Source organism: Cebidichthys violaceus, unplaced genomic scaffold (genome assembly GCF_023349555.1).
Source record: "Cebidichthys violaceus isolate CVI_PGR_0920_01 unplaced genomic scaffold, fCebVio1.0.p SCAF_8, whole genome shotgun sequence".
In the NCBI taxonomy this organism is placed as follows: domain Eukaryota; kingdom Metazoa; phylum Chordata; class Actinopteri; order Perciformes; family Stichaeidae; genus Cebidichthys; species Cebidichthys violaceus.
The window spans coordinates 5,609,488-5,630,063 of record NW_027176964.1 but is presented as its reverse complement, the minus strand read 5'-3'; the positions used below and the strand labels follow the sequence as shown (position 1 = coordinate 5,630,063).

Here is a 20,576-nt window from a genome sequence, read left to right as displayed (position 1 = left end):
CCAAACCACAAAGGTCTGCCGTCATTGGTTGCTGGCACTAGAATGAAACAAATTACCTTGGAATTGAAAATTTCATCAGTGCTTTTGCTGAGATGCTTTGTACAGAACTAAACAATGCATTACCAAATACATGCCCTGGCCATATTATTAGCATTTGATTCTTTTTCTATCTTAAATTTGCCTTTTTTGAGCTTGTGATCAGATGGTTTAAACTTAGGATGGGGCGTGTCTCTGTAAACAGAGCGATAAAGGAGAACAGAAAGTGTGCAGGAGAAGTTGAATGTCCTGTAATATTTTTGTGACCCTGACAACACTGGCTCATGGGGATTTCCTAAAGAGGAGGTTCAACCTTGCCTATCATTGAAACTGTGGTTTTGGTTTATTTTGGTGCTTCATGTGTGTAGTGTACTGTAGATATACAACATTTGTGGTAATGATAGTACAATTTACCCATCTTCATGGGCTGACATTTAGAGATTCCCCATTTTTTTCTCAGTGAAGATTGGTATTATGATTTGTCTTTATTCTGCTTGGCATACCAAATTACTGTATAAATGGCTGGAGTAACTACCGTTTTATTGGGTGACACACCATACACATCCAGACATCAAATACTTATCTTCCTGCCCTCCTCCTCTGCTTCCACTCCCTGTGTGTCAAATAATGCTTATTATTGCGTAACAAACTCCCCTTCCCTCGTGTGGGTGTGTGTGACATGTGCGCCACTCATCATGTAGCCTAAAACAATACGTGCGCTCTTTTACGTAGCGCGCGCGCTCAACTCAACGGGGGCCTCCTGTGTGGGGAAACTTCAGTCCGCGCAGGGTGGGGCTGGGTGGGCTGAGCTGCGAGGAATAGGGGCGTGTGTGTGTGTGTGTGTCTGTGTGTGTGTGTCTGTATCTGTGTGTGTGTGTCCGCTTAAAAAGTACCATGCGCTACATTTCGGGACAGGCGTTAAGTATTCTGATTCAAGAACGGAGCGAGTGAAGTAAAATAAACTTTCCCAAAAGTTTGACGCTGAGAGATAATACGCCTACTCGGGACGAAGTGGAGGATTCATCGCGGATCCACAGCAGAATTCACAGAGATAAAGTAAGATTTGCTCCGAGTATTTGTTTTTTTTCTTTAAAAAGAGATGTTAAGTGAAGTGCAAACTTGAAGCGGGTAGGCGCATGACCTAACGGGTTCTTCTTTTACACCAGATCTCCCTTACAATTGAGCCTTTGAGGATGATCCTCCCCAGAGAGGGAGGCTCACATCCTATAAAGACAGACAGAGACATTTAAGCACGTTTACAAAAATGAGAGACCATAAAAAAAACGTACGTTTATAAGGCCTGTTTTTGTACCTTTGTTGAACTTCAACATATTGTAATTCCTCATGATCTTGCAGCTCTAAATGTGAAGTTCAGCCATGATCTTGCTGAACTTTTGTTGCAACAAAACTCCAACCATCAGCTCCCCTGAATGGTTTCCAGCAGTTGATATGAAGAAACCTTTCCATCCTTCCAATCTCCAAGAAGTTGGTTTGCTATCATACTCACTTAAAAAAAGAAAGAAAGAAAAGTTTTCCATATTCAGTAAAGAACAGTCAATTAGTTAAGGTATTTTAATGCCCTCAGCCTTGTTGGTTGGTGGCCAACCAGCTGCAGCTATGCCTTTTCTTCTCAGAGACTGTGACAGATGTGCAGTGCATGGGATTTAAACCATTTCTTTTTTTTCTGCATGTAATGGCTTTTACTATATGCTGTAACATTTTTTTTTATCAGTTCAGTAATTTTATACATCACCAGACAAGGCTGGCCATGTAAAGCCTCAGCGTTGTTGTTTGGAAACAGTGACTTGAATTCGAAGCGCTTATCTCGGGGGGCCAGTGGGCATACCAGAGGGGCCGGCATGCCAACACAAACCGAGCAGAAGTGCAGAGCTGCAGAGGGAGAGGGCACAGCATAATGGAGGAAGCAGTGATACATGATAGGGAGGGGACAAAAGATGAAGAAGAAACACTTGTTTTCAAGCTTGGCTGGCGGCTGTATTATAAATCCATTTAAATTTGTGCATTAAAGTGTGAGGGAAGAGCAGACAAAAATTAGGCTTGTGGAATGGCTTTTCATGGTTTTAGGGGGGTTGAGTGGATGACTCTAATTGGGCAATTTTAAACCACCTAAGGTGCAGTGGTGAGATAACTTGGCTTTATTAAAGTCTGTGAAGACACAAATTACGAACAAAACAGCCTGAATAAGCTTTTGTTCAGTTGTTACATTTGAAAATAACCCATACTTGCAGTACTATTTGGCCAATTACAGTTGTCGCTTGCCTTTTATCAACTCAAATATTTGGTCATCGAGTGTCTGAGTGGGTAGTAAAAGGCATTGCTATCCAAAATGTTTTGAATCCTGTCATGCATTTCACTTTATTTCAATGCACGTGAGGGTTTATTTTCACTAAAATTAGAGATGCAGCAATGGCAACCCAGAATGGTTGGTTCAGTGAGCATGACTTCGGTTTTGGGTGGGGGTCGTGTAGCAATACGCACAGCTGACTCGATCCATTGTGTCTGTCACAATGATTACGAATGTTTTTTGCCAAATATTTAGAGCATCTGGAAACAGTTTAAGGAAGGGGAATGTGATCTGACCGGCAGATGAACTCAGGAAGTAAAAGAGTTGAAAAATCAGAAGTGGCCCCAATATCACACACAGATAGTGAGTGCACACACACACACACACACACACACACACACACACACACACACACACACACACAGATTTTTAGGGTGTGATACTGTGAGGCGCCCCTCCCTACCACCTGTTCCTCAGCTGTCTTTGAACTGTCACATAACATACCAGCATTGCTTCTTTTTTTCTCAAAACCAGTGTGCTCAGCTCGTTTGATACACCTGTCCCATGCAAATATTTAACCATGAAATCAATAGAAAACAGAGCTTCATCAAAGACTCTCTCTCTGCTGCTTATCTTTATAAAATAGCCTAGGTGCTGTAACTTTGTCACCTATTCGGTCTCAACTTTTCGCTTTAGTTTGCAAGCAGAATGATAAAGTTTAGCTGAAACAAAAATAATGAGACATGTGGAGTACACATAGAGCTAAGTAGATGTGCAATTGACCATTTGGTAAACGTCCTCGCCAACAGTTATTATCCAGTTATATCTGCACTGCCAACTAGGAATAACAGTGTGCTTATCTGCAGCAGACGTTCACTTACTCAGCACTTACTACATACAAAAGTAGCCTAGCCTTACTTTGAAAGCCAAGTGGCATACTACTACATTACTATTTAGGGTTAGTTGCTTTAAGAATCATTGTACAGGACTGTAAGTGAACAGAACGTCCCGTGTGGGAGCCAAGGTGCTCCTATTTCACGAGTTAAGCTAACGATAGCGGCTTGTAGCCTACTGGTTTTGGAGAAGTTTACACTCCAGTAAACTCCAGGGAAAACTTATTAGCTTTAGTCTCAGTCTTTTAGTGTAATGTAATGCAAGTAGCCATCAAGCACATATTCAAGAGCCTTTTTGACAAGTCTTGTTGTGAAATTAGCTGCAAAAATTTAAAAAAAGTCAGCCGGAGTGTGGTGAAGCCTGACTGGAGTGGCTTGGAAAGCGGTAGGAGGCAGACACGAGATACTTTGTCTAGATAACAAAATGTGTTTTATTTACAAAAGTAGCCCTGCTACACATGTAACCAAACATGTAAACAAAACAAACTTAGCTTAATTTAGCTTAGCGAAACTCAACTCATCATAAAGTAACTGAGATTAACCTATCACGTGTGCACAACTACACCCTGATATTCCTTCCTCTCCCCTGTAACAGTCAAAGTCATCTGCTTATATAGAGCCTCCCATCAGCAGGATCTAGCTCATACCATGAGTGCAGGTGACACCAATTACTTCCTCAAATAGTTAAGGGACACAAGCTATAGTTTACTGCACACCTTTAGGTAGCGAACACTTTTAGATAGTTCACAATTTGCTATACACTCTCAACAATGCATAACAGATCACAACTAACCTACATACATACCTATACATAATCTAATCCCCCACATACCTGGTCTGACCCCATGACATCGCTGCTGACATCATCCAGCGTATAAATACAGGAAATGATTGGTGCCTCCTACTCTAGACTCTGGAACACATGGTGGGTATGCTAAATCACAAATAAAGCTAATGCTAATATGTGGACAAATGGTGTGTTCTCAATCACTTTGTCACATGGAGACACAGTTTTTAACTAATTCAAAGAGTTAGCGTTCATTAGCTAGCTAGCTACGGGTGATGAAGTCTGTCATTTCAGTTAAAAAAATGGACAGTGCATGGTTAAAGAAAAGAGTCCCGTTTCTCTGCGCCTCTGTGTGAAATTGCAGACCCTTCCTCTCCGTCTGCCTAACCAACCCAGCCAACGAAGGTAACGAGCACTAGCTAATCAGAGGCAGAGTAGGGTGGGTCATGACTTTGCCATATAGAGGAAGGGGGCTATAAACCCAACATCTTCTATACATGTTTGCATAAAAACAAGCATTTTTCCTGAATATGTGGATTACTGCATCTCATTACAGTTTATGGGTGTTTTACAAGAGCTAACAAAACGCCTATGGTGCTTTAATGTTATTACAGCGCCTCAGCCCTGTGTGGCTTTTATGTTAAGATGGAGAAGATACAGATGGTGAGAAAAAGGAAGGAAATTAGGGTATGAGAAGGAAAGTCCCCCATCCCATCCTCCTTTCGTTCTAGTAAACACTTTTGTTTTCACTTTCCTAATGTTGACATTTGCTGAATGTGAACCCGATTTCAAAGTCTGTGGCTGGGCAGGGAGGGCCGGCTTATCTTCAATGTGACAAATGATCTAATTCCGTTGCGATTATTGGCGCGCTGTATGAGGGTGGGGATGTGACAGTGTGATAAATGTTCATATAATCTACAGTGCTGGACAGCCGCAGTATATGCGCACGGACAGAGATATACACACAAACTACATTATTTTGTAACAGCTGGGGTGAGGCAGATGTAATCCAGATGGTTACAGGAGGTATTTAGATTGCTCAGAGAGTGTAGCCGACAAGGACGAAAGACTGAACAGCCCCAAGATGCTTTGAGAAAGCTTGACGGCCGAGGAGAGTGCAAGTCCGGAATGTGGTAATTGTGGGAAAAAGTAAGAGTGCATTTGCTGTTTGTATGATGAGGAGATAAAAGCAAAACAAACTCTTAGTGGAATGAAATGTAATGCAGCACACTGCCAATGACCTCTACGGTGTGGACACTGCATCTCTCAGTCTAATGGACAATGTTGTTGAGCTTCACACTTTTGTCTAGTTGTTGCAGATGGGTTTGGTTTGCTCTCACCACAATACAATAAAATGAATGGAATTTTGTTTGTGGCGCTCACATTATTTATTTTAATTCAAGAGCAAACAAACCACAGCACAGCCAGCAGTTCTCTCATGAGGAGTGGTTGTTTTGTAGAGAGTACTTCCAATTTAAAAAAAAGTCCGGGTTTTTTTTCAGTGGCAAACATTCCAAAACTTGGTCAGATAAAACCCAAAGTGTCTGCATTGACAGAAACCACTAGTGCTGTGGTTCACAACCTGGGGGTTGAGACCCCCAAATGGGTCCCAAAGAAGATCTGAGTGGTCACAAGGTGATTAAAGTGAAAATAAGGAAAAACAAATCTGATAGCTATACCCATAATTGCAGGCTTGTATTTTTTTCTTTGAAACCTAATATTGTCAGATACAATGAACTTAGATGGAGAAATTATTTGGTCCACACTAAGGCCCTACCATGTGATAAGTGGTCCCAATTGGACATTGATTCATTTTAATGGGTCACAACCCAACAAATTTTGGGCTTAATGCAATGTATGTATGAAAGGTGCTATACAAATATTATCATCACATTTCCATTTAGACCTCCTAATTGTTAATTTACACTATAGCTTAATTTTAGGAGGTCTTCTTATCTGTGTGCCATAACAATGTGATGACTTAATATTATTATAAGTATCTGCAATTTTATTCCTGAAATACAAACACAATTTTTCTAAAATGTCACCCAGAATGCCAGGTGAGCGGTTGTCTGTAAGAGGCATGTCAGAGGTGGGGCGTTTCCCCGGTGCAGCCCCACCCACCAGGGTGGAGCTGACCATTCACAAAGAGGGGGAGAAGAAACAGGAGGAGGGAGGCTGTCGCCGCTGGTTCAGGAAGATGTGTCCGTGCTGCTGTAAGCGCCAGAACAGCACCTATGATGTTACAGATAAGGTGGAATTTGTCAAACCCCTGGCCCCAGAACCCGCAAAGCCAAAGCCTGAGAATGGAGAAGCGAAGGAAATGGAAGGTAATGTTACTAATTAACTAATTCAATTAGTTAAACTTGACTATCGTTGCATGTTGCACATATGTTGATCCTTACATAGTCATAGCAGGATGGTTAAATTTCACCTTTAACCTTCCTCTCTCAGAAATAAAGTTTTCGGTGAGTTCTGTGGACCTGCTGAGCTCCAAGACGGGCCAGAACAGGAAGGAGCACCACACCGACTTGTATCAGGGGGACGAGCTGATCATCCGCAGAGGACAGACCTTCCAGATGGAGCTGGAGCTCAACAGGCCCTTCAATGCTGACAAGGACAAGCTGCATCTGGAGCTTAAAACAGGTATGGAAGGGATGGACAGCGTCTGTCCGTGTGACAGCACACTTTTTAACAGGATCCATGATTGATAAAGAATTAGAATCAATATGATTATTAGCAGCGGCAAAAAAGTTTGAGAGTTGGGTACACTATTTAGGTGAGCAGCAGCAGGGGGGCAGTGCACGGTTTAGGGGTTAAAAAGCATAGAATGCCGTAATGGGTTGCATTAAACTGCCTATTGCAGAGAAATGCACTCAGATTGCCCAAACATGGGTTGAAGGAAAAAAGGGATTTAGAAACTGAAACAAGACGAGAAGCGAAACAATTAATCAAAATATATAGTGAAAACTTAAACGGCCACCCCAGCAATTTAGCATTGTACTTTTACAACTTTGGCGGAAGCAGAAGAATTCAAAATGATGAACTAAATTGAAGCATCAAGATACTATGACTTTTAGTTTCTAGTATGGGTCAAGTTCCAAAAACTGGATAGTTGAAATAGAACACTGAAAACGATGGGAGATGTCGATGAAGGGGTACTTGAGTTCATCTGACAGGGTTGCGTTAGTACGTCATACCACAGAAGACGTTATACAACTGTTTTCACAGGTTGAGTAGTACTTTCCATGATGTGAGAATTATTATTGAGTTGAATTGGTGGAGTGCCCCTTTAACCAGTAGTTGCTACAAGCCCGTGTGAAACGCAGAGGAATGAGCGACCGGCTCAAAACAAAGCATGGGAAATGTGGTCAAAATGCCAAGCATAGCAGGCACATTTAAATCGAGCAGCAGTTCAACTGTAGCTCAGAGTGTTTACAGCTTCCAGACCGCAGGACACCAGACACCTCGCTCTGGTATTTACAGGCCTCATACTACAACGATCCACTACACGCTTGGGAAATAAATGGCCCTTACATCACCACAGAGCGGTGATTTGCTATCACCTGCTGCTTAGATAGTTCCATGGACACATAACTATCTGAGCCTCCACATTCGACAGGCCCCCATTACCTTTGCTTTCTCTGTCAAAAAGATTGTAAATGTTGCACTAAAAGCTGGTTATTGTGTTCAATTAGGAAGCTGAATAAAGATTTTTTTAGTCAATTTTCAAAAAAAGGTTAGGTCGATAGGCTGAAAAGAGTGTTTTTCATTGATTTCCTTTTGAGCATGTCCTCAGAGATGAGAGAGGAAGTCCTGGCTGCGGTCGGCTGGAGAACAATGGCTTGACTCTATATTTTCTTCAGCAAATGGCAGCTAAAGCCCAGCAGGGTGCCACAAAGCAAATAGTTCAGAGGAAAGCATCCACAAATATTTTTAGAATAGGTCAATAAGTCTTAGTCATGCTAATGTCTTAAAGACATGTAAAAGGGAACAGCCAACCCAAACAAATGTGCTTGGCTTTCTGCAGAGATGTGTGCGTATGTGCAGTGTGGGACGTTTTCCAGAGGATTTTGTTTATTCAGACAAACTGTGGACAGCCAAGTGAAGGCCTGGGATACATAGTGGGTTACAGTTTTCTAAGGTTGCGTCATCCACAGAGAACAGAATTACTTTGACATCAGTGAAGTTCTTCCACTGCCACTCCTGCAACTTAACTTTATTTAATCCAAATCTTCAAGGATGGCAGAAAATTTGAAAAATTGAAAAGCACTTTGTCGAGCTGCACAACTTGAATTTTCCCTCCCACATATAAAGCAAAATGTTCAAAAGAAATTTTGACTGCAAAAACACAAAATGATGTGTTCGTTGTAGCAGACATCTGGTTCACACTTGCAGCATCAGTTGTGGTGTTCTGCCCTGAAAGGCCATTTATTTCAAATTTAAAGGAATGTGTTTCTGAATTGCATTTTTTCATTTTATTTATTAATAATACTTTTTCATATGAAATGTTAGCTATATATCTTTCAATTGCTCTCGTGGTTCACAGCAAATCAGTTGCATCCAGTTAACTTTAATCTCGACATTTTGGGAAATAAGCTCATTCGGATTCTTGCCAAGAGTTAAATGAGAAGATTGACACCACTTGCACATTTGTAGGTTACATGTGAAGCTCCAGCAAGACCGTTAGCTTAGCTTAGCATAATAGAAGCAGCAGGAAGGCCAGCTAGCCTGGCCTTCCCAGATAAGTCATTCTTACACTTCCGTTTCTATACCGCCTAAAGAAGAGAGATCAAACTTATTTATTTGAATGTTCTAGATGTGCTGGAAAGCTAACTGTTAACTTTTTTAAGTCTTCATGCTAAACTAAGCAACAGTCTTAAGGCTGTGATTTTATATTTAGCAGACATACGTGAATGTGGTATCAATCATCAACATCCAACAGCCCTATTGAACAGCACCACAGGTGTTTTTTCGTGGAAGTTATATTAGTGTTTCCTTTTTACTCAAACATAACCTGTATGTTGCAGGTCCCCTGCCCTTGGTGTCCAAAGGCACCCATGTCATCATCCCACTGGTGGATCACCTGGAGGACGAACGCTGGGAGGCCAAGATTGTAGAGCAGAACAGCAACAAGATCAAGCTGTCAGTCAACTCGCCAGCCAGTGCTGTGATTGGCCTGTATGGGCTCACGGTGACAACCGGCTTGTCAAAGGGCGAGGCGGCAGCTACTCACGACTCCACCAAGAACATCGTCATGCTCTTCAACCCTTGGTGTGAGGGTAAGATTGGCAGCGGGTGTGAGCGGGGTGCAGAGTCTTTACACTGATCGAGGGCAGGAATGTGGCAGAGGGGAAGGAAAGATGAGGAGGCATAGTTGATGAGAGGAGAAAAATGTAGGAGGAAAACACAGACGATGTTGCATAACAAAATGTCAGGAATGAATTATTATCTGTTTGAGGCGGAGTTGCTTCAAAAAAATCAATGTTTTACTTGCAGGAGAAGTGTCTGATACAGCCCAATTACCAGGGAAAGCGCTCCCAGAACATAGCTGCTATATTACGAAAAGCCTTAGCATTCCGATGGCAAGTACTGGCACAAAGTCTGTCTCTTTTAATCTGTGAAAGGGGTCCTGATATAATGTAACACATGGGTGAGAAGGGCCAACTCAATCCATGAGCGTGTTGCTGTCCATCAAAAAGATACAGCGTGACCTTGTATGAGAGTTGCGTAACCCCACTGGCTATGATTCAAGACTGCCGGCTCACTTGGTTCTGCCACTTAAGCACCACCTTGAGTTTGTGTGTAAGTTGAAACAGGCCTTTCAATGGCCTCATTGATGAAACGTTTGCACAAAATAGAATTTCTAACTTTTGCTTATGACTAAATCACACTTTTAAAACACTTTTGTTTGAATTAATATTTTCTTTATGTATTAATATATGTACATGCATAAAATATGTACATTTTGTTGTTTTCCCTTATTTAGTTAAGCCCGCAATAACAAGATTTTTTTTGGTCACTTGGGGGCAGACGAAACAAGCTGTAAACACAACCGACATATTTATTACCTTTCACGTTAACTTGTGCTGTGCCCGTTCGAAATGGGCCTATTGAGAACACACAGACAGAGATTCCTGAGTTAGACATGTTAGCAGACTGTTGCCTATTTACACACCCAGCAGAGCAACATTAGCATTTTGGGAGGAGGGTTTCCAATGTCATATTCACTCTCCTCTTAGTTTCACAGAGATAGACTTTGACTTATATAGAACTGATAGTCAGACAAATGTACAGTATGTCTCTATTCATCTGTTGGACAATCTGTATAGTTCTACTATATACTATAGTAGGTCTCATTTACCTTGTGGATTTTGTCATAATGTCAGAGGTCAGTCTCATTGTTTTAAATTACACATATTTATTATCCTCTGATTCAGTTAATAAAGCCTTAGGAAATGAGGTCCATTGTTTATTCTGCTGACCTGTGCACTGTAAATTCCCTGCACAGGATATTTGATAAAAAAAGAAATATATTTGCAACACAGCAAAATAAAAATAAAAACGGTAGACCTGGATTTGATAAAAACTGACGCTCTGTCTTTCATTATGGCATGGCTGCTTTTGGCAGCAAGCCCAATCTTCTCTTCTCTCTTTCAATCTCTTCTTCCCGAGACCAATCTCTCCCTCATGCTCATAAAATTCAAAATCCTACAATTACTGTATAAAAAACGCCATGGGGCGAGCTCACAGTAATCCTGCAGCTGGTGACAACCTGTCCTCTCCCTCGCTTTAACTGCCTCCATGTGTATTTCCTGCCTTTATGTGCTTCTCCCACCCAGTCCCACACACTGTGCGCTGTATGTCCACCAAATCCTCACTCCATTGCATCATTTCTCTGTTTTCTGGTCTGCTCCTCCTCCTTCACGTCCTCCTGTGTGTGTGTGTGTGTGTGTGTGTGTGTGTGTGTGTGTGTGTGTGTGTGTGCACGCGCGCATCTGTTTCTCCCTATATTGCAGAAATAATCAGTAAGAAGAAATTAAAAGCTAAATTATCACAGATGCCAGATGCTGTCAGCCTCCACCTCTCCTTTCTCCTGTAAACTCTCAAGACAGTCTGTTACGCTCCACTCCCCCTCACCCCCCTCACCCCTCTCCCTCCCAAGCATAACTCTCTCCCCCCCCCTCCCTCATTCCATTCGTCCCTCATGACTTTGTTAAACCTCTTCCTTCCACTTGATTTTTCTCATGTCCATCTCGAATGCTCTTACACTTTTACTGTGCTTTCCCTTTCTGTCTTCTCGTCACGTACCTTTCCCCCACCCACTGTTTATCATGGTGGCAACAGCACGAGATAAAAGCTTTGGAAAAACAAAGACACTGTTTTGTGGAGCTCATGTCGGGGGTGCACGCCCAAGTCTGGAGAGCTGATGTCACTCAAAACAGACCGTTTCCCATAAATGAACATGGGCCCCACTGCAAGGTCCATGGAGTCATTGTGTTTCCTAACCATTTCCTGGCCTAGGGGATTCTCTCACAGAATTTGTAAAAAATAAATCCCATTCTTAAGTGGTTTGGTCACTGAAGAGGTGATAAAAGCCTGCATTCTGGGTAACTGTCACACAGAGAGAGGAAGCCAAAATCTTGACTAGAGCATATCCTTAAGTAAGAATCCAACAGTTCAATAAAAAAAGTTTCCTTTTATTCCTGTCAAGGCTGGGTTAAGGATAAACTTGTATATAAAAGGAAGAATACTCAAGTGTATACTCAATGTAGGATGAAAAACTGTCAGTATTATAATGCCAGATTATTATCATGTCTTTCCAGAGGACGCAGTGTTCTTGGATAATGAGGAGGAGACAAACGAGTATGTGCTGAATGACACCGGGAGGATTTACTATGGCACAGAGAAACAAATAGGCGCCCGCACGTGGAACTTTGGCCAGGTACGCGTTATCAAGACCAGTTGTGACTCGAAAGTGAATTAATGGATTTGAATGAACATGACATCATTGTCTGTGGCACTCAGCCCATTTGTCCCCAACTGAAGATGTAAATCTTTAAAAGATGGTCACAAATATATTGTTTTATTATTAAAAAATGCTAAGTAATTTTGTATAACAACTGGGTATAGTAGTTTTTGTTAAAGGGTACTTAAACAAGAGTAAACTTTTTGGGGACTATTTTCAACTGCGGATTAATACACATGCATGAGTGAGCATCTCAATGGGATTATCCTGGCTAAAATAAAGGTTAAATTAGATCATTAAAAATACAAATTTCCAGCAGCAGCTTTTCTTTATTCATTTATCAGTTTTACATGCTTTTAGTTATGTTTAGTAGCCTTATCAGTCTTCCACCATTTGTTGTTGTCAACTTTACCTCCATTTGTGTTGAAAGAAGAGCACCATCTTCCTGTTTTGTGCCATAAAGCAGTCCATAATTGTGAAATACTGTGAAGCATGGAGGCTGGTAGAAATTGCAAATCTCATCCGTAATTTGAACAATTTCTCAATTATTGTAGTTATTTTTTAATTAATGTTTTAATAAGACATGTATTTATATTGTACCCAATACTATGATCAAAATCCCCAATTGAATGAACTAATTTACTTTGCTGAGTATTTATGGGTCTTTCTTTGGTTTTAGTTTCACGAGGGAATCCTGGAAGCATGTCTGTTTATCCTGGAGAAGAGTGACATGCCACCATCTGGCCGAGGGGATCCTGTCAATGTGGTTAGAGTCATATCTGCCATGGTGAGTTTAGATTTATATTGACATCACACCATCTCAGGATATTAGAAATACTGAAGTCATGAGTCCAAGTCCCCCAAGGCTCACATTTCATATATTCAGTTAACTTGTCGATTGTATTTCTGTGAATTTTGTTTCCCAACTTGAAATGCTGTTTCAAAGCAGTCTCCACACTGCCAGGAATAAACTCCTGGTGGGGGAAAAAACAGAATACTATTCCTTGGCCCAAAAGTAGTCAAATTTAGATACATTGATCACACAAATTCTGCCAAAAACATATGAAATACCCTCCATTTGTTTTAATCTTAATTTGCAGCTAGCCTCAGCTAACAATTATTCCAGGAACATTCCAGAGGACATGACCTCAGTGTCTTCATTAGTAGCTATGATCCTAATCATGTTCTGCTTGGGAAATTAATCTTCTTTTTTTATGTAAATGAGAGCAGCCATTTGTAAATGACTGTCACCATCATCTTTTCAGATAAATGCTCAGGACGACTCTGGGGTTCTGGTGGGGAACTGGTCTGGGAATTACTCTGATGGAGTCTCTCCTTCGGCGTGGAGCAGCAGCGTGGAGATCCTGAGGAAGTACCACTCCTCCAATGGAACGCCTGTGTCATATGGACAGTGCTGGGTCTTCTCTGGGATCACTACAACGGGTGAGTGTGAGGGGGAAAAAAAACACAGAGCATGTGATGGTGTGTGTTCAAACACCGCAAAGTTTCCCAGTGGACACGTGAATTTAATTAACAAAAGATCGTGATCAGGCCCTTTTCATTAGCTCTCACTACTCTTTAACAGAATACTTCATTCATTGTGCGTGCACACAGGGTCCCTCACATGGTAGTTATAGCTGACCTTAGCACCTGATAGCAAGCCGTAGCTCATATACACCCTAAATACCTCGCATTGGCATTCCTGTCATACCTCCTACTTTTGTCAAAGATGGAGCCACATGTGGTGCTTTCAGTCAGCCAGGATAATAAAGTTCCTCGCAACCACGCAAATGTCATCACAGTGGAAATCTCTGAAGTCATTATGTTCAAGCCTTAGCATCTGCGAACATAATTCAATTGTCAAATGACCTCGTAAATTGAGTTTTAATGACTTTCTTTCTGTCCTTGTTACCAGTGCTGCGGTGTCTGGGCATACCCGCCCGCAGTGTGACCAACTTCCAGTCTGCTCATGATACTGACGTATCCCTCACCACTGATGTGTATTTGGATGAGAATATGGAGCCGATTGACTACCTCAATAGTGACTCTGTGTGGTAAGACTTTACATGGCCAGGACACCATGGCATTGGAAAAATTGCCTGCTGCTAAATCCATACCGTAGGAATGCGGCATATATTTAGATCTGCTCCGAAAGCAGTCCTCTCTAACTTGAAACCTCAGAGAGTCATGCTCGTCCAATTATTTGCAACTCCCTTCAGACTGCGGAGGCTAATTTGGTATCAATCTGCAATCTGGTACTACTGTGTCCTTAGCGGTGCAATATACGGGATTCAGAGAATATAGCAGCAAAACACTATTTGCTATGTAAAGATATAGTAGAGTAATGTCTTCCTGAGAAGAGAATGAAATCGCTCTCCCTGTCTGTTGTAATCCGAGTTTCTCCTTACATTGTTGACATAGCCGGGCCGACCCACATGCTTTTAGCGCATGTTAGTGAATGTGAGGGTTCCCCACTGGTCAGCTCACGGCCACATTCCTAGACTCATATGGCAGTTATAGCTGATAATGCCATCCCGACCGACGCTGTTGTCGCGGAAGCGTAGCACTCACTCTTTTGCAGTAGTTTGCGCTGTTAGCGCTGTTAGCTGCGAGCCTCTGGCACAGCAATCGCCATGTTGAGAGCTGCTTAGAGGCAGTCGAAAAGCTCACAATCTTCTATATAGAACCTTTAAAGTGCCCCAAGAATTATGGGTGCCATTTCCTGTTGAATATACGATGTGATATTTAAGGAATAGCATTTTTGTGAAATATTCTTATTTGTTGTCTTGCTGGGAGTTGGATGAGAACCACCCTCATATATATTTGTCAGATAATAATTGTTAGATATGACGCTAAGCCAGGAGACGGTTAGCTTAGCTGAGCTAATCAGTCCACCAGCTCACTAACTTTCTATCTAGTACAAAAACTGAGTAAAGAAAGTGGACAGAACCAAGCTAGCTGTTCGCCCCTATTTCCATCTATCTTTATGCTACGCTAAACTATCTACCTCTTGTCAAAAAGAAGTATATTTTCCAAAATGTCAAGCTATTTCTTTAAATGAGACCTCAAACAAACATAATTTAATCCCATCTAGGAACTTCCATGTGTGGAATGACTGCTGGATGGCGAGAGCAGACCTGCCCCCTGGCTATGGAGGATGGCAGGCTGTTGATTCTACTCCCCAGGAAACCAGCCAGGGCACCTTCTGCTGCGGCCCCGCCTCTGTCAACGGCATCCGCTCTGGCCAGGTCTACCTCAAACACGACACACCGTTTGTCTTCGCTGAGGTAAGTGCTTAAAATTGGCAAGTGGGCGTTCTCTCTAGGTTAATTATGTGTACCAAAGTGAAGGGACAGGTTGTCTACAAAGGTAGACTTTAGAACTATCATATACATCAATTGTGAAACTTTAATAGATATAATTTAATGCGTCAAAGCAAACACGTTCTCTATCAGCGTGCATCCTTTTCAAATAAAAACGACTTCACAGTGGAATAACAATTAGGAATTTCTTCCCTATCCACTTGTTCAAAGCAAAGATTAAGAACAAATAAGAGTGATGTGCACTTTGGATCAACTTCATCATCGGTATGAAAGGCAAACTTCTCTTGTACTTGTTGATACTTTTCTATCAGGTCAACAGTGATAAGATCTTCTGGCAGAGGAACCTGGACGCCACTTTCAGCCAGATCCACAGTGAGAAGAAAGCTGTCGGCCACTGCATCAGCACTAAAGCAGTGGGCTCTGACGAGAGGGCAGACATCACGCACCTGTACAAACACCAAGAAGGTACTGGCAAGGATATCGTACTTTGCTAATTGCATTTCAACCCAAGATTGATTATCCAGAACCAGACAGAATTATTTCTACACTACCTGGAACACTCTAAAAATGTAATGATTTAATACTTTCTTGCTGCATAGATCATTTTGCTGTACATTCCCCTCGTCTGACCCCACAACTATTCACCTGCTCCTCACGATATTAAAATACGTCTCTTGTTTTTCTTAGTTTGAAGGACTGTGTGCCATATCTCTTGTGTCCATCAATAAATCCCAAAACATCAGACAGAATGAGGCGCACTCACATTCTCCTCCCTCTGTACCAGGTTCGGAAGAGGAACGCATCGCCGTGGAGACTGCCAGTCGCTATGGCAGCAAGCCAAACGTCTACTCCACAGCCACGGCAGAAGATGTGTGCATTGAGGTGAAGATGGAGGGCGAGGGGCCCAGGATGGGTGCCGACGCCCAGCTGAGCATCCTGGTGAAGAACCTGAGCTCACATCCTCGTCAGACCATTCTGCACAGCCAGGTGGCCGTCATGTACTACACTGGTGTGCTGAAGGGCACCATCAAGAAGGAGCAGATGCCTGTGGAGCTATTGCCCAATGAAGGTAGGCTTTCCACGGGGTGTGAAAGCTGCTGGAATTAATTTTTTCATACTAACGATGGATCCAATGGCCACATTTATGGGAAAGAGGTCATCCACTGTGACAAATCTAACTTCCCCCTTAAGTCAAGTTCACACTGCACGACTTTCAAAGTGTTCTATATCTTTCACGGGGGATTCCCTGATGAGGGGTCCAGACTACGTTTTGTCACAAAAACACACGCAAGACTTTACACAGGCGTAGTCCTGCTTTTTGATGTTGTCGTTGGCACACTGTTTCCACGCTTTTCCACTATTTCCCGTATGTAAACATCCAACACCCGAGACGCAACAACAACTTTGGTCCGTGTTGCAAATGCAACATGATTCACAGCTACAGGCAACCCGTTAGCTTCTGTTCCGACTTATGTCGGAGAGCTCCACAAACTGTCGGCGAGTGGAAATTCAGGGTTGTAGTGTGAACTACGCACCCGGATCTACAGAGAGATTTAGCGTCTTTTAACTCATTGTTTTGGTCTGAAGGCCTGCAACTCTACTGTTTTGTTTCACTCTCGCTGCTTGCAGCAAAAAAAGCTCTAAAAAGCTACTGTACAATACCTGTCCACAATCAAGCAGCAACAATTAGCTAATTATTATTCTCTCAGAAGCTGGTGGAGACCAAAACATAGCTACAAGGAGAGCGATGAAAGCTGATGTTGAGCCGCATCTATTAAGCGGCTGTTTGCTAACTTTGCCATATCAACTTAAAAGGCGATAATAACTCAGTGTGGTGTCTAGAGCTTGTCTCTGTTGCCGCAAAGTGCCTTAAAAATAAGATAATTCAAGTTTAAAACATCAACATTACAAAATGATATACCAGTGTCTATCTAAAGTTTATTAACGTTAGCCGCCAAAAGCTACAGGTCATAGAAAACCAAAAAAAGGCTGTAGCAGCAAAACCCCTGAGAATATTTAATTGAACAAGAGTATGTTTTATTACTCATGACTTTTCATTTGTAAGGGAACAAGGTTCTTGTCTCAACTGAATGCAGTAGCTATAGTAAAACGTGCATAGAATACAAATCTGAATACTGAGCCCAGGCCCCTTTTCTGTTCCTCTCCACACAGAGAAAACCATTGAGTGGATGCTGCCCTACCAACAGTACCAAAACCAGCTGGTGGATCAGGCAGCTCTGATGCTGACCCTGTCTGGAAGAGTCAGTGAGACCCAGCAAGTATTAGCCAACCAGACCACCTTCAGGCTCCGTACACCTGACCTCAACGTCACGGTAGGCGTTTGTTTTGCCGTAGAACTTCAGGATCACCACGAGAGTGAAATGACAGGAAAAGGTTTTGTTCACATCTCCTGACTCATTTTGAATTGCCCTCCGACAGCCTTTGGGAGAAGCTGTTGTTGGCAAGGAGATGGCAGCCAAGATTACCTTCACCAACCCTCTGCCACGTATGCTGAAGGGAGTGGTGTTCAGAGTGGAGGGCCTAGGTCTGCAGAAGGGCCACGAAGTGGTTGTTGGGTGAGAACATGCGACATCTCCTTCTTTTATTTAATCTCCTTATCTCTTTCACTCACACAATTCCCTCAACATTTCCCTCGCCAGTCTAATATCCCCACTTCTCTTTTTTCCCTCTCAGCGATGTAGGCGGCCACTCGACAGTGACACTGACAGAGCACTTCATCCCCACCCAGCCCGGACCCAGGAAGCTGGTGGCGTCCCTTGACTGCAAAGAGCTCACACAAGTGCACGGGGTGGCTGATATTGTTGTTCTTGAGCAATGAGAAGCAACATCACTTCCTGTCTCATTTGTTCCTCATAAAATATGAACAGAGAGCCTCTAATTATATGAAAAAAGTGCTAAGTTCCTGTATCTTAAACAATCTTGTTGGTTTTGTACTACAGAAAAAAAAATGTGGCTGTTTTTAAAACTATGAGTAGACAATTAGCAACTGTAGCATTATCAGTATTTACTTTTTTACTTAAATATAAATCCACACTTATGCCTTACTCTGAAATGTCTAAACTGTGGTGAAGTCTGCAGCAGGGTTTAAAAACCATGCACAGCTAATTAAGTGCTTTGATTAACAAGCATTCGTATATTGAAGTTATAAAACCTGATTACACAGACTGTCCAAAGACCAAAGAATGTGAAGGTGCAGACAGCCAGGTCATGATAATGTAAATACTGTATGTCATAACAAGTATAGTATGTGAAAAGTGTTATGAACCTCTCATGGCTTACATGAAGGAAGGGTCTTGGGGAATGTTCTTAAAGGGACTGGTGTTGAAATTGGCGTTGACATTCTGCAAAGGGCACATTCTTAAAATTCCCCACGCTTTTTCCCCGTCACATTTGAATGATTAACTATTTAATTATTGTTGTCATTTTTCCGTACCAATTAACGATGCAGATTTCCCCGAAAATGAAATCTACAAGGACATGGCTAAAAGGTTGTTTTAATCACCAAATGAAATGAGAAATTCATAACGCCTCCTTTATTTGGACAAGTTAGCGCTCATAAAACACTCCGCTTGCAGAATGCAAAAAACTAAATGTTCCCGTGGGAAGAATTCTACCAGATGTTGTTCTGTCTGTTTCTCCATCATAAGGTGTGTACAATAACACTGGAGTCAGCTTTGAAGTACATCGCAACCTCCCTGAAAAATTGGACTCTGCTGTGAATTCCAGCCAACCATATCAGACTACAGTGGTCTTAATTCACCTGAGCTTCACCGGGTTTCCCGGATATTTAACTTGAGCACTAAAAGTACAATGTGAAGGAAAGTATTTTAATAACATTACACTATTTATCTACCATATCTACCTGGAATGTTAATTTTTTCTGTATTGTGTGTGTTGTGACGGTAATAAACCTAACGCTGAAACGATGGCTTGACTCACGAGTGATTTTCTACTTCCATTCATCATTGAACAAGTCTTTACTGGAAAGAAGGAAGATTATACTGTAATGTTGAGATCATACGGAGGAAGCAAGTGGCTACCTGTACTTTTCCATTCAAGCAATAACCTTTTTCCTCTGGAGAACAAAAAAGTGTGTGTGGCATGCGTACAGTGATTCATTTCAACTTTGTGTAACTTGAGGCAGGTGAGCTGACGCACTTTTGCTGCCTTTCATCATTCAAGATATTGATGTCTGACGTATTCAGACGTATGTGATTTTTATATTTCATCTTTGACCTACATGGAGATAGATGGCACATTTAATACCGAGTTTCAATACCAGTACCAATCTCTAACTTTAGCTTATTTAAAAAATGCAAAAGGATCTCGCTAGAGCCAGTGTTTGGTTTGTCCGTTCTGGGCTACTGTAGAAACATGGCGGTGCAACATGGTGGACTGCGTGGAAGAAGACATTTAAAACTTAGATTTGAATGGCGTTTTCTAAGTTAAATAAAACCTTAACGATTCTTAGTTTAAGGTCATTAAACACATTATAATGAAAACATAGTTATGCAGATTAAATTCCATTTCTGCCAATTAGTTTCCCTAAATGTTACACACTGTTCCTTTAAGATATGCATGGTAAGCAGGGCAGTGGTGGAGTGTAACGCATGCACTTAGTGCTGTGAAGGAAATACTGACTTTTTACTGCACTGGATTTTTATTTAACAGCTCTTTTTACCTACTTTTCACATAAAAAAACATGAATATGTATAGCACTGACAAGGGCCATTCTGCTGTCAAAGGAGTACTTCTACTTTTAATTTCAATGTTAATTTTGCAGAAAACACAAGTGTGCTGTCACTTTTTGACATTTAAATTGATGTGCTTGTTATGGAGTGGTGAGTATTTGAATATTCTAGCATTGCTACTTCTACTAAAACACAAGATCTGAATATTTCATCAACCACTGAGGAAGATAGGGTAAAGCAAAAGAAAAGGGAACCTATTGTATGACAACCTGTAGTTTGAGCTCAGGCAGTAGAGGAATGAGTATTTATTATGAGTCTACTTTTCAGAGGGGAATTTTGTACCTTTTACTTAACTTTTTTACTCTACATTTATCTGATGGCTGTAGTTTACTGGGCATTGTGAGTCTCTTATAAAACAGAATTCATGATGACTTGCAGTGGGCCAGCTCCCTCCTAAAGGTCTGGGGTGCGGCCCAAGGCAATGAAACAAAAATAACTAAGGAACTAAATACAAGGAGACAAAAGAAAGAAAAATAAATACTCTGTTAGCC

The 20,576-nt window shown here is 41.7% G+C and overlaps 1 protein-coding gene across 1 annotated transcript; it reads left to right on the top strand.

Annotated features, from left to right (window-relative positions):
* Positions 1–862: 862 nt before the first annotated feature.
* On the top strand, positions 863–19,262 carry tgm1l1 (transglutaminase 1 like 1). Its single transcript, XM_068701528.1, has 14 exons — positions 863–1,092; positions 6,074–6,351; positions 6,476–6,667; positions 9,052–9,303; positions 11,848–11,966; positions 12,670–12,777; positions 13,256–13,433; positions 13,906–14,044; positions 15,085–15,277; positions 15,625–15,778; positions 16,098–16,382; positions 17,486–17,646; positions 17,753–17,889; positions 18,008–19,262. Exons 2-14 carry the CDS (start codon positions 6,075–6,077, stop codon positions 18,150–18,152), a joined length of 2,340 nt encoding a protein of 779 aa, XP_068557629.1. The 5' UTR covers positions 863–1,092; position 6,074; the 3' UTR covers positions 18,153–19,262.
* Positions 19,263–20,576: the final 1,314 nt, after the last annotated feature.